Source organism: Fukomys damarensis, unplaced genomic scaffold (genome assembly GCF_012274545.1).
Source record: "Fukomys damarensis isolate Sample0158 unplaced genomic scaffold, DMR_v1.0_HiC HiC_scaffold_14, whole genome shotgun sequence".
Lineage (NCBI taxonomy): Eukaryota > Metazoa > Chordata > Mammalia > Rodentia > Bathyergidae > Fukomys > Fukomys damarensis.
Genome location: NW_022900926.1, coordinates 1,434,151 through 1,447,203, shown reverse-complemented (window position 1 = coordinate 1,447,203; position 13,053 = coordinate 1,434,151). Strand labels below are relative to the sequence as shown.

Genomic DNA, 13,053 nt, shown 5'->3' with positions numbered 1-13,053 from the left:
ACCCAGACATGCTGTCACTCGGGGGGGAATAAAAGGAGAAAAACTTAGAAAGAGACTGTGAAGCTTTCCTTGGTGCTGATTACTACTACTATATATTCCTTCTACACATGTGGCGTGATTTATAAAGGTATACTTTGGACACATAAAAATGAACAGAATTCTGAAAGCAAAATTGTTTTGTTTTGTTTTTGGTACCAGGGATCAAACACAGAACCTTGTGCTTGTGAGGCAGGCAGCGGAACCACTGAGCTAAATCCCCAGCCTGCAAAATTGTATTTCAGATAGGTTCATGTTTGAAAAAGTTGAATCTGTTTAGCACTACACAGATCAGAAAACATCTCACTATTTCCTTTTCTCTGAGATCTCCAGTGTTATCAGCATGGCGTATTCTTCCTGATCTTTTGTCACATATTTGTTCACACACACAGGTTTAAAAATAAAAGTCATCATCTCATATGTTCTCTGATTTTTTCTCCTTTTTAATTTCTATATATTGGGTTTCCTTTAAAAATACTTATTTTTACCTGGGCATAGTGGCACATGCCTGTACTCACAGTTCTTGAAAGGCTGAGGCAGGGAGATTACATGTTCAAGGCCAGCCTAGACTACATAGAGAGTTCAAGGCAAGTCTGGACTATTTAGTAAGACCCTGCCAAAAGCTGAAAACTTGTGAGATGGTTTAATCACCTATCCATACCACCTTGGGCTCCTGCAATTGGTTTGTTCTCCAGGGAGATAGCCATAGAAATAAGCCAAAGACTGGCTTTGACTACCATGGGCATTTAAGAATAAAGTAAGCTTCCATACGTGCATTTTTTTCTCCCTGTGTTGGAAAGAAAATGCAGTGGAATATGAAGGCTTCCTGCTGTTTTATAAACAGTTAAGCCAAACAACAAATAAGAGATTAAGACAAAAGTTTAGAATTTCCACTTCACCATTTGGCAAGAAAATTCCACATATACCCATGTTTACATATTTGTATTACATTCTCTAGCAATCACCTCAACCTAAGTACTCTGTACAACACATGTTTAGGGGGAAACTGGTTATTGAAAGGCAGCATTTCCAAGCAGTAAGAAACTGTGTTGGTTCATCTTGATTGACAACTTCATGGACTAGAGAGATGCCAGTAAACATTTGGGTGTGTCTGTTGGGTCCTGGGGAGGTGACCTTGAGGACTAGGTCTCGTCTATGGCCTTTCCTTTTGGGCTGTTCCCCTGCTGTCTGTTTCTTGGATGCATGAGGTGAGCATTTTCTTCTACCAGGCCTTTCTGCCATGATTTATTTTTTTGCCAGCTGGCCGTGGATGGAAGCCTCTGAACCAGGAGGTTCCCATAAGTTATGGTGTCAGCTGTGTTTTCCACAACACAAAGCTGAACAGTGATATGGAAAGTTAAGACTGAAAACAATTTCCCTTCCCACTCCAGACTAGGCCCTCAGTGTACGTCCTAGGGTGCCATCTTTCGTGAAACTGACAATACCTCATTGAGAAGATGACTAGATTCTTATTGTTTGCATAATCCCTAGAAAGTCTTTGATTCTGCTGCATATTGTTAATCACTTACTTTTTCTATTTCTATTTAGAAAAGTCTTTTTTTTTTTGATACCAGGGATTGAATTTGGGACTTTGGGACCTTGTGCTTGCGAGACAGATGGTAGAACCTTTGTTCTTTAGTCTTAGAATTAATTGGAACTAAATTATTTGTGTTAGCAGAAGGAAATATCATCACTTTTCTCACTGGATAATTTATCAAGTGTTAAGTACAAGTTTCTATAATCTTTTTAGGGAAGAAGAGCATGGTTTTCAGTTTTTCTTTGAATTGGGCTGATGTAAAGGTGTTAAATTTTTTTGTTAACTTCCATTTCTTCTGGCCATTACTTCCAAGCTGAACTTCAGCTTCTTTCCCTTCCGGTTTGTTAATGAATGTGTGAAGCAGAGTGCTTTTACTGGTATGTTAAGTCACCATGCAGAATATTCTAATAGAAAAACAACCCATTGAGGGCAAGTATTTAGCTCAGTGGTAGAGTGCTTACCTAGAGTGCATGAGGCCCAGGTTCAATCTTTGGTACTGAAAGGAAAAAAAGGAAAAAATAATCAATGAGTTGAAGGCACAGTCGTGGTCAGAGCAGATAGTGTAAGAGAACACTTTATGTGGGTAAGGCAGTGTCAGAATTAGAAGACAAGTGAAAACAGGGCAGAAGTTCTAGGTAAGGGTAAGGACTTGTGGTCAACAGTAAGAGAGGTGGATTTCTGAAAACTAACCATGAAAAGCAGGCTGGAGACATGTGTGGAAAATGCACTGGGAGGATTGTGGTTTGAGTGACGGATGATATCGATGGCATTTGTCTGGAGAGGTGAGGGGGACTTTTCTTCAAAGTAGTAGTAGTAGTAGTAGTAGCTACTATGATAAAAACAGCATGCTACTAGCAGAAAAACAGATCTGAGGATCAATGGAACAGACTAGAAAATGCAGAAACAACTCTAGACACACTCAGCCACCTTGTCTTTGACAAAATGGCCAAACACGTTCCCTGAAAGAAAGACAGCCTCTTTAATAAGTGGTGCCTGAATGTCAGGGACCTGAAACTAGACCCGTGTCTCTCACCATGCACTAAAGTAAAACCAAAATGGATCAGAAATCCAGATATTAAAACAAAAACAGCAAATCTGCTGGAAGAGAGAATAGGTAGAACTCTTGAGGACATAGGGATGGGCAAAGACTTCATGAGCAAAATCCAGACTGCAAGGGGAATAATACAAAGAATCAACAACTGAGGTCTCATCCTATTAAACAGTTTTTGTACCACAAAAGAAATCACCAACAGAGTAAAGAGACAACCCACAGAGTGGGAAAAAATTTTAGCCAGTAGTCCCTCAGACAAAGGACTAGTATCTAGAACATAAAATGGATTGAAAAAACTCAGATCCCCCCCCAATTTAAAGACCCAATCTGAAAATGGGCATCTGAAATGAATAGGCTCTTCTCAAATGAAGATGAAGTACAAATGGCAAATAAATATATGAAAAATGTTCAGCACCACTGGTCATTTGAGGAATGCAAATTAAAACAACACAGATTCCACCTCACTGCAGAAAGAATGGCTAAGATCAAGAAATTAACCAGCAACTAATGCTGGCAGAGCTGTGGGGAAAAAGGAACCCTGCTCCGCTGCTTGTGGGAGACTGGTACAACTATGGGAATCAGTGTGGCGATTCCTCAAAGAACTAACAGATATAACCCAAGTTTTTTGTAGAGTTGTGTCTGTACAGTTTTTTTAGTGAGCTCCCTTCAGCTCTTTTCACTTTTATGACTTGGCAGTGAGGAAAGTGTATATTTCTTCCTCCTTTCAGGGTTGGTGGCCTGAAGAGCTGCCTTACTTTGGTTTTGGTTTGTTGTTACACTTTTTAGGTGAAATGTGTGAATGCATGTGAATTTGGTCTCTTTGGTTCCATGTAAATTTTAGGATTGTTTTGTCTATGAAGAATGCTGTTGATATTTTGTTGGGCTTATGTAAAATCTATATACAGATTTCACGTATGGCCATTTTGACTGTATTCAACCTGCCTTTCCAGGAACAGAGGGTGTCTTTCCCTTTTCTGATGTCCTCTTTAATGACCTTTTTTCAGAGTTCTGTAGTTTTTGGTATAGATCTTTCACTTCCTTGGCTAAGTTTATTTCTGAGTCTTTAATTTTTCTTGATGTTGTTGTGAATGGCATTGTTTTTCTAATTTCTTTCTCAGTGAGGTCATTATTGGTATACAGGAATGTTACTGATTTTTGTGAGTTGATTTTGTATCATACTACATTACTGAATTTGGTTATTAATTTCGTGAGTCTTGAAATTTTTTGTTTCTTTTATATATAGGATCATGTCATCTGCAATAATTTGACTTCCATATATATATATATATATGGCTTTTATTTTATTTTCTCTTGCCTGATTGTTCTGGCTAATGTTTCAAATACTATATTGAACAAGAGTAATGATAATGGATATCCTTGTCATGTTCATGGTTTTGAGAAAGCTTTCAGTTTTCCCCCATTTAACATAATGTTGCCAATAGGTTTGTCATAAATGGCCTTTTCATATTAAGACAAGGTCCTTCTATGTCTATTTTCTTCAGGATTTTTATCATGAAAGGATATTGAATTTTACCAAAGGCTTTTCCTGTGTCTATTCAGAAGATCATGAGATTATTTTCTTTGACTCTGTTTATGTCATGTAACACACTTACTGATTTGCACATGTTGAACCTTCCTTGTATCCTTGGGATGAAGCCTACTTGGTCATGATGCATGATCTTTTTGATGATTTGTTGCATTTTGTTTGCCAGTATCTTGAGGATTTTTGCTCCTCGTGCACCAAAGATAAAGTCTTGTTTGTTTTGTCAGAAAGTAGTAGTTCTGTTTCTAAGGACACATTCATAATTTAAGAGGTCGGGTTTTAGTTTGACTTATAAAATATTTTGTAGGAAAGAAGTATTTATGACTCTTTGTCAGCCAGCTGTCCCTATAGATGTCACCTTGCGTGGGAACTGGAGGGGGCTGCGGACCGTAGGCACATGAATGCAGTTGGGAAGGAAGCCAGAAAAAAAACACACATTTTGTATAAATATAAAAACCAGTTTTGTTTTTTTTTTTCCTGACCGGCTTTTGAAATGAGTTTTTCTTTGAACTGGTGATCTTTTCAAGCCTCACCTCACATTCTTTAAATTGCCAGTAACCTGGTTGGAGATTAGAATTGCCACTTTGGAGGGGCTAGGCCAAACGGAGCTGTTGGTCTTGCTCTGTATAAGCTTATAAAGAAAAGTCTCTTAGATTGTTGTGAACAGTTATTAAGAGACAGTATTCAATAATAGTCTGAGAACTGTCTCATTTGTGAAGGGTAAATTTTTATAATTATGTTAAACAAGTCATTTTTCTGTCTTAATAGGATTTGAAGTGGCTTCCCGAGATGGTTGAGAATTATGATGTGATAAAAACAAGAACTAAAGTTTGTACAGAATTGCTGTTATTGTTGCTGTAATTCACAGATTCATTAAAAGAATTGATATGATGTTGAGAATTATGATGTACAAACTAAAGTTTGTACAGAATTGCTGTTATTGTTGCTGTAATTCACAGATTCATTAAAAGAATTGGCCATATCTTTAGCTGTAGTGAAACGAATGCACTTCACTCCCATGAAGGGTATGAAGAGTAAAGTGAGCAGTTGAAGACAGAACGCATTCCACACCCTGACCCCGGGTGCACCTCATGATGTTCTGTCTGTTATTTCTGGATTAGTGTGTTTTTTGCAGGTGTCCTGACTCCAGGCAGATATCATAGTGCCACAGTAGGACTTCATATTTTAGCTGTGTCTCTTATAAACGTTTACCTGGATTAAAAAATAATTGGCTAACGCTTGTCTTTCAGGTGGATTTTCACATAGTGTGATAATGTGTACAGTTTGGTGCATTTTCCGTTATCTTAGTTTTTTTCTTAACTTCCTCTGGTTGACTTCTCCTCATACTATTTCCTGTAGAAAGTGGTGTTATTCAGATATATTTCCTGTACCATGCAGTTTGCCCATTTAAAGTTGATAGTTTAATGTTTCTAGAAGGTAGTGCAGCATCTTTGTTAGAGTGCGTTCATCTCCCTCAGCGGAAACCCATGAGCTCCCCCGCGCTCACACAGCCCACCCAGCTCTGGCGGCCCCTGCACCCCGTTCCTACAGATGTCTTTATTCTGGACTTCTCACGTGGTGGGATTCTGTTACATGCGTTGCTCATAACAGGGTGTGCTGAGTGCCTTGTCGTGTGTGTCAGTACTCCTTCCTTTTACTCCGATCGTTAGTACCTGTGTGGCTGACACACTTATCCCCATCAGTTGAAGGAAATGTGGATTGTTTCATCCTGGCTCTTCAGGCTCATGTGTCTGTTCATGTTCTTGTAGACCCTCATGTGGACACGTTTCCTTTTCCCCTAGGGAGACCGCAGGCCGTGTGAGATGTTGAACTTGAGGTGCCTGTGTGCAGAGGCAAAGGCACTGCCCTGTGTGCCACTGGCTTCTCTGCCACCTGGTTCTGCCCATCCTGGTGGGTGTGAAGTGGTTTCTCAGTGTGGTTTTCAGTTGTGTTTCCTTGGTAGCAGATGATACTGAGGATCTTTTCATGTGCTTTGAGCAGTCCACTTGTGTATCTTCTTTGGAGAATTATTCCAATTCTGTGTCTTTTAAATTGGGTCCTTTGTATTTTTACTGAGTTATAAGAGTTCTTATATAATTAGATAAACGTTCCTATCAAATTCATGATTTGCAAAAATTTTTCTCCCATTTTGCAGGCTCTTTTTGTTTGATGAAGTATCATTTGCAGCAAAAATTTATTTATTTATTTATTGTGGTACCAGGAATCAAACTCGGGTCCTTCAGCTTAGAAGGCAGGTGGTAGAACCACTGAGCTAAATCCTGGCCCAAAAATTTTAAATTTTAATGAAGTCCAACTTAGCTGTATTTTCTTGGGTTGTTTAGTCTTTTGGTATTTAATAAACTATAGCCTGACTCAAAGTTCTGAAATAGATACCTGTAGTTTCTTCCGAGAATGTTACAGTTGAGATTCTGTATTTCCTCCATGGTTCACTTGGATTAGCTCAGGGTCACCGGGGCAGTGGTCGCGTCCTGCTGTTGTGTCTGGCTGTTGGCGTGGAGTCCAGTTTGCACTTGGCTGGCTCACGGGAGGCAGGAGCCTTCGAGCAGTGTAGTGATGCCCACTGCCTCGGCGGGGAGGCACGTGTGTTAGTGGCCAGCTAAGTCGGTTCTCTGTCCCACAAATAGATCTTTTTTTTATTATTTTTGCAGTTATTGCTATTTTTGTTATTTTAGAGAGAAGGAACTTTTAGCAGTTCTCAGCAAGTCTGTTAATAAGCTCTGTTTCTGCGTAGCCCAGTGTGTATTTTGCCCTCAGTCTGGAAAGGTTTTCGGGGAGAAAGGACTGTGGGTGTCAGGCCGGACTCCCAGCCCCTCGGAGACGCTGTCCCTGTGCCCTGGGCACACGGCTGCTCGGCGCTGGGTTATGAGCATCTGCACCCTCTCCGCCACACGTCTCATTGTCTGTTGTTTTGCAGTTTCTTTATGATAAGCTTTAATCTCGTTCTGCAGCTGTGTGACAGTGAAACTGGAAGCTTTTTATTACAAATAATGTACTTGTGTTGTCTTTTATGTTGGCAGTTTTGTGTTTAATACAGTCTTCAGAGATTCTTTAGTTGAATTATTGTTGAATTATTTTATATGGCTCCTTTCCTGCCAGTTTGATTTAGAATATTTAAAACATTTATATAAAATGTAGGAAATACTTAGAAATATTAGTTAACAGAGGAGGGGGTTCCATGTGGTGTTAGTTTTTGCCAGATGATATGCTATAGCTATGGCATTTGAAGGCAAGGAAAAAGTGTCATGGGGTCACATGAAATTTAGTTATACTTAAAAGTGAAATATTGTCAGACAATTTTATATTGACTAATATATTAAGATGGTACATTTTAAATTTGAATGTTTTGAAAAATGGTGATATAGTTTCCTGAATTTTTTTAACTAAAGATTTGCAGTTTATTATAAATCTGGGAGAGAAGAGGGTGTGATTTTTTTTTAATTTAAAACAATTTTTTTACTATGGGAAGGATAGCGCAGCAGAGGGAAGGAGAAAGAGGAGGAGGAGAAAGAGGGAGGGAGGGGCTGTCATCCCTCTGTGTAAGGGTGAAGTGAAGCTGGACTTTTTGGGAATTCAGAAATACATTATCTTAAAAACAGTCGCTTGTGTGTCAAGCTACAGTGATACCCTCTTCTTGTTTCTGCTCTCACGTGCTTCCGTCTGCCTGAACCGTGCACTGCTCTCCCTGCGAAGGCTGCAGACCCTGTCTTGGTCCCCAGAAGGGTGCTCTGCTGCTTTCTGTGTCCACTTAGGTGGAGGCTGGGTGTCATCGTGTGGCTTCCTTCAGAATTTGTGGCTACAGTGAGGTCGCTTAGAGCACTTTAAAAAACTGCATTACGCTTGTCCCCAGTTAACCGTTTCCTTGGGTAAAATAACATTTTTGAAATGTAAAATTGTTAACATGAACAAATGATTGATAATGTCTAGCATAATGGTTCCCCTTCTCCAGACGTTCATCTGTGCACCATTTAATCTGTTTATTCGGGTCTGTGTGCGTGTATCTGTGTGTGCGTGTGCAGATCCTGGCTTTGACAGGCTTTCTGAGAGTCACACTCAGTCAGGTGCCGGCTGTGGTTGAGCTTGGGGTTCAGAACTGAGAGCAGGCCCTGGTGCAGGGCGTTACGGTGCACGGCGCAGTGGAGTCTGGTGCGTCCTGACGTCTTCTTGATGCAGAGCTTGGAGGATTCCTCCTGCGGAGCTCCTGGGTGTCGGTTCTCTCAGCTGCTCTCAGTGTTCCGGAGCAAGCAGCCATGCATGCCTGGGACTCTCTGTGCTGCCTGCAGCAGCGGCTTTCTATGCAGCGAGGGCTGCAGGGGCTGCTGAAGGAGCAGGGCACAGGGCGTCTTCCGATCTCAGCGGCAGCAGACCTGGGCAGACCTGGGGCTTCTGACCTCACCTGAGGCTCCGCCATCCCTTTAGCAACATTGCCCCTGGAGGAGTGACTCTGAAAATCACAAAACCAACCTTCGCAGAAGAAATGGCAGAATTACGTTACCTGAAGTTAAAGTAAGACATTGTGTAAAGTAAAATGTGCAAAACCCCTTTCTCCTTTTGCCATCTTTCCACTGCGCAGGAGTTACTTCTTTTACTAAGTTTCAGGTGTGTTCTTCCAGAACATTGCTCTGTGCATGGTGTATGTGTATTTGTATCCACAAATAGGTCACTTGTATGTATTCATACATTAAATACTGACATATGCAAACTTCCCCTCTTCTTCCAAAGGATACAGGGTTCTATGTTCCCACATGGTAGGGTATTAAGCAGCTTTAAATACTTCTATGAACATGTTAGGGAATACACATTGCTGTTCATGTATGTTTGGGTCTTAGATCTGTTTTTTTAAAATGTAAAGATGTTTTTAAGAGGCTATGATCTTAATAAAAATATTCCCTTAATAATAAATATATATCTAAAATTACTGTATTAATGTGGGCAGTCCGTCAACTTTCAGGACATTTGTCTTTTTCAGTTTGGAGCCAGCCTCAGGAGCATATCCCATGTTTTCTTGTGTGGTTACCCAGCTGGCTCTGTTGTTTTGGTGTAAGAGCACCGAAGGCACCCCTGGGTTGCTCCCTCTCTCCCCTAGAAACTACCCAGCAGTGATAGCGGGGCTCCTTCCTCAGCAGAGCAGAACAGAGCGTATGAAGACTTGCGTGTTTCTGCTTCACCTCCACCTGTCAGAAAGAGCAACCTACGGGACTGTCAGCTCACACAGCGGAACGGAATCTTGCGCATATTTTCTTCCTTTGGTGCCACCTCGTCCTGGCCATGTCCGGCATGGTTCACTGTTGTCCGCCAGCCGGTGAACAGTGTGTTCAGGGCGTTGATCTTCACAGCACTTCCGGGAGGAGTGAGCACTGGGTTTTATTTAAGCTTCCCAAGTCACTTTCCTGTCCCCCAACTCTGGGGGAAGACCCTCGAGCTGTCCCCTGCTGCGCTCAGGGTCTAGAGCAGTGGTGGGAACCTGTGGCAATGTGTCGCAGCGGGTTGTTCGTGTCATTGAGAGCTCTGAAAGGCGCACCGTCACTGCTCTGGACCCCTGGCTCCGCAGCCACCTTTGTGGGAAGCGGATGGCTCTGCTGGTGCCTGTTCCAGTGGGGGATGGCAGCACCACATGGAGCCCACTTCCTCACGCACCGGGTGCTCCTAGATGTCTGTGGGGGTTTGTGGGGTGTGTTGGGGATGCTAGGTCTGACATTCATTTGGGAGTTTGGACTCATAATGTGAGCGTTTTCCTAATCGTAGAATGGCTCAGACCCTGATAGGAGTCTTGCAGCTGGGAGCTGTTTACTGTGACAGTTTGTTCACACCTCTCCATCTGTGGGCTCCCTGCTCATCACCAGGTAAGCATTTTGTGCAGAGACCACTGAAGTTTCATTTTTAAATTAGTCTACTCGGTTCTGACCCTTCTGAACACTTAGACATTACCAGTGTCTCTTCTCCATGAACTTTATTTCTTTGAAACAATATCAGGGCACACAAGTGACCTTGAAATATATCCTGGCTTAATAGTCAATATTTTTGAGAAGATAGGGACAGTGTAAAAGCTGCCTCTCACCCTACCCTCCTCCAGCTCCAGCAGTCCCAGTTGTCCAACTTTGGCCCGCACACTTAGCACTTGGTGAGAGTTGAGTGTAGGGGCTCTTTAACTTCCGGGCTTCCCTGGGGCTCCTGCCAGGAGCCTGTGAACAGCTTGTGGGGCAGGGCCACTCCAAGGTATCAGGGAGGTGAACGTGCACAGCTTGGGGGACTTAGCGAGTGCAGAGAGGCGGTGAGGAGCATGAGGGTCCCAGGCTAGGGTGTGTGTCCCTGGGGTGCCGCTGAGGTGGGAGGCCTTGGGAACCACTCTGTCTCGGCAGATGAATTCCCAGAACGCTTTTGGTCATTTTATCTTGTGTTCATAGGGTCTCGGGGTGTCGAGTCTTCAGATTTGGCCCAGACTTCCTTCCACAGTATAGAGAGACACTTAAAAGTAACATTTCTGAGGGGTGCCTGATTATAATGAGCCCTCCCCATGGGGGGATGGCTGCTTTTCTTTTCAAGGCACAATGCTTTAAGTAGGACAAATCAGACATGTTTCCCAGTCGTTTTAGCCCTCAAGGTACCTCCTGTGTAAGTATATTTAGAAGTAATATGTGAAAGCACGTTTGCTTGCTTCTGAGGAGGCCCTGCAGCCTGGTGCAGACTCCTGTGGCGTTGCACAGTGACTGACTGGCGGTCTGTTCTCTCTGCAGATCACTCCACGTCCAGTGGCGCCTTATCCTTCAAGCCCAGCCGCTCCCTCGTCACCCTGCCCACCGCCCATGTGATGCCGTCCAGCTCCAGGCACAGGGACGCGCGATGGAGCTCCAGCCTCCTGCAGGCACTGGGCGACCTCGGTGGCCGAGAGCGGGACTCTTGTCTGGACATGAAGGGCGACCGGCCCCTCCGGAAGTGGTCGTCTCTCTCCAGACTCACTGCCCCCGAGGGCTGCGGCCGGGCTGGCACCGTGCCCGCGGAAGAGTGCGGGGCCGGCCTGGAGAAGGCGTTACAGTGGAGGGCTGGGAGGCCCCGCTGCCTGCATGATGGCTCCGAGGCGTGCAGGCCAGAGGACAAGCAGAGCGGTGGTGGCCGGCGGACGTCGGCCCTGGACTGCAAGTACAAGTTCGAGAGCTGCAGGCCTCAGGACAACCGCAGAGAGGGGCAGCTCCTGGATGCCACACACAGTGCCTTATCTGAGAGCAGGCCCGCCGAGGCCGGCCCAGGGCCCCAGGCTCCCCGGTACCTAGAGCTTGGCCGCAGGGCGGTGGGCGGAGCCCCCATCCAGCCCTCTGTGCGCACTCAGATGTGGCTCACAGAGCAGCTGCGCGCCAACCCTCTGGAAGGCCAGACTGCAGAGGATGCCTGCGGCCTGCCCTGGCCGGCACAGCTCGGGGAGGCCCCCCTGCAGGTGAGGCGCACCGGCTTCCCTCTCTTCCCCCACCCTGCGCGAAGGCCGCAGTGTGACACTGACTGACCTGAAACTTAATCCTCTACCTGGTCTTTCCTTTCTTTCCTACTTGTTACATAGACATAAACATAACAGAGGGAGGAGTAAAGAGACTAAGCAGAAACAGAGCTTCTCGCAGAGTAATGGAAGGAACGTAGTCAGACTAGGTGCTCGGTCCTGGGTTTTGCTTTGCTCTGATAGGGAACCCGGATGATTCGTAGCCTGTCACTTGGTGTCTGTGGGCCTCAGTTTCTTCCTCTTTAAAATAATAAGGTGGAACCAAAGTCATTAGTAGAGTGTTGGTCTTGGCGACAGCTGGTGTGTACAATCAGATACAGTTATTTTTTTAGAAAGGTCAAGATTTTGTTCATTGGCGTAAGGAAAACACTTTATAGTAACGGAGTGTTAAAGATAGTGTATATCCCTTAATGAGCCCGGGGGAAATATCAATATGTGAATTTCTTGACTTGGAAGTATTCCTCTTTCAAGATAAATTTCCACCACTCATTTTTCCTGGGAAAACAAATTCCTGATATAAATCCTATCTATTTTTTATTGCCAAAGTTTTCTGAAACATTAATTCTATGAAAATAGGCATAATTTCCACAGAATAAAACTTGAAGAATAAAGAGAACATGCACAGGAAGCTTATACATCTGAGCACAGCCCTGGGACACATGCAACCTCGTGGGCTACGTTTCCAGGAGGAACCCTTACTTCGTCTCGCATGCCTTCGTTTCTCTCAGCGTGGGTGTAGCTCTGGTGGTCTTGACTAGACCGTGTAACCGCATAGAAATGTCATGAGGTCCGAGCCGCAGATCCCAAAAGTGTTGCTTCAGCCGGATTTGTGATCTGTCAGTTCATGGAATTGGAAGACAGGAAGGTTGATGTTTCAAATACTGTTGTAATTTTCTGAATGCTTGTGTTATTCGGGTGCAGAGATCAGGCAGAGGTTTCTCCTTTGGTGTCTTTGCACAGCAGCGGAGCTTTTGGGGAGCAAAATGGGTATAATGACAGGCAGCAGGAAATTGGGTGAATTTAAAGGAATGAACATTAATTTACTTTCTTTAGCAGTGCTGGAGAGAAAGAAGGTAGGAGGTGCACTGTGGGAAAAAACCTTACTTTTATGTCTTCCCCTTGCAGAGTGGAGGGAGAAAGCTGCTAGTGGACAGCATTCATATGCACCTGTGGTCTCACTGGGGTGGTGTCTTTACATAGGAGTGAAAGGGTGAAGCCAGATAAAGAGAACCAGGCGCTTGACTTGCAGCATCATCACTGCATTGTCATGTTGTTGCATGTGTGTATTTGTGTGTGCGAGTGTGTGTTGCAGGGCCTTGACTGCTGGCCAAGTGCTCTGCTCCCCCCACCCCCCACTTCAGTTCAGCTTCTAGGGGCTGCTG

General features: G+C 44.0%; 1 protein-coding gene across 4 annotated transcripts in view; it reads left to right on the top strand.

Annotated features, from left to right (window-relative positions):
* The window catches only part of Cep85l (centrosomal protein 85 like), a 97,702-nt gene that overhangs the window by 19,206 nt on the left and 65,443 nt on the right, over positions 1-13,053 (top strand). For 2 of the 4 annotated variants that reach the window (XM_010644961.2, XM_033763197.1), the window contains exon 3: positions 10,920-11,614. In XM_010644961.2, the coding sequence (XP_010643263.1) occupies positions 10,920-11,614 (695 nt within the window). Of the gene's footprint in view, positions 1-9,096; positions 9,536-9,930; positions 10,029-10,919; positions 11,615-13,053 lie in introns of those variants that run through there. The other 2 variants (XM_010644964.3, XM_010644962.2) reach the window with 2 other exon arrangements.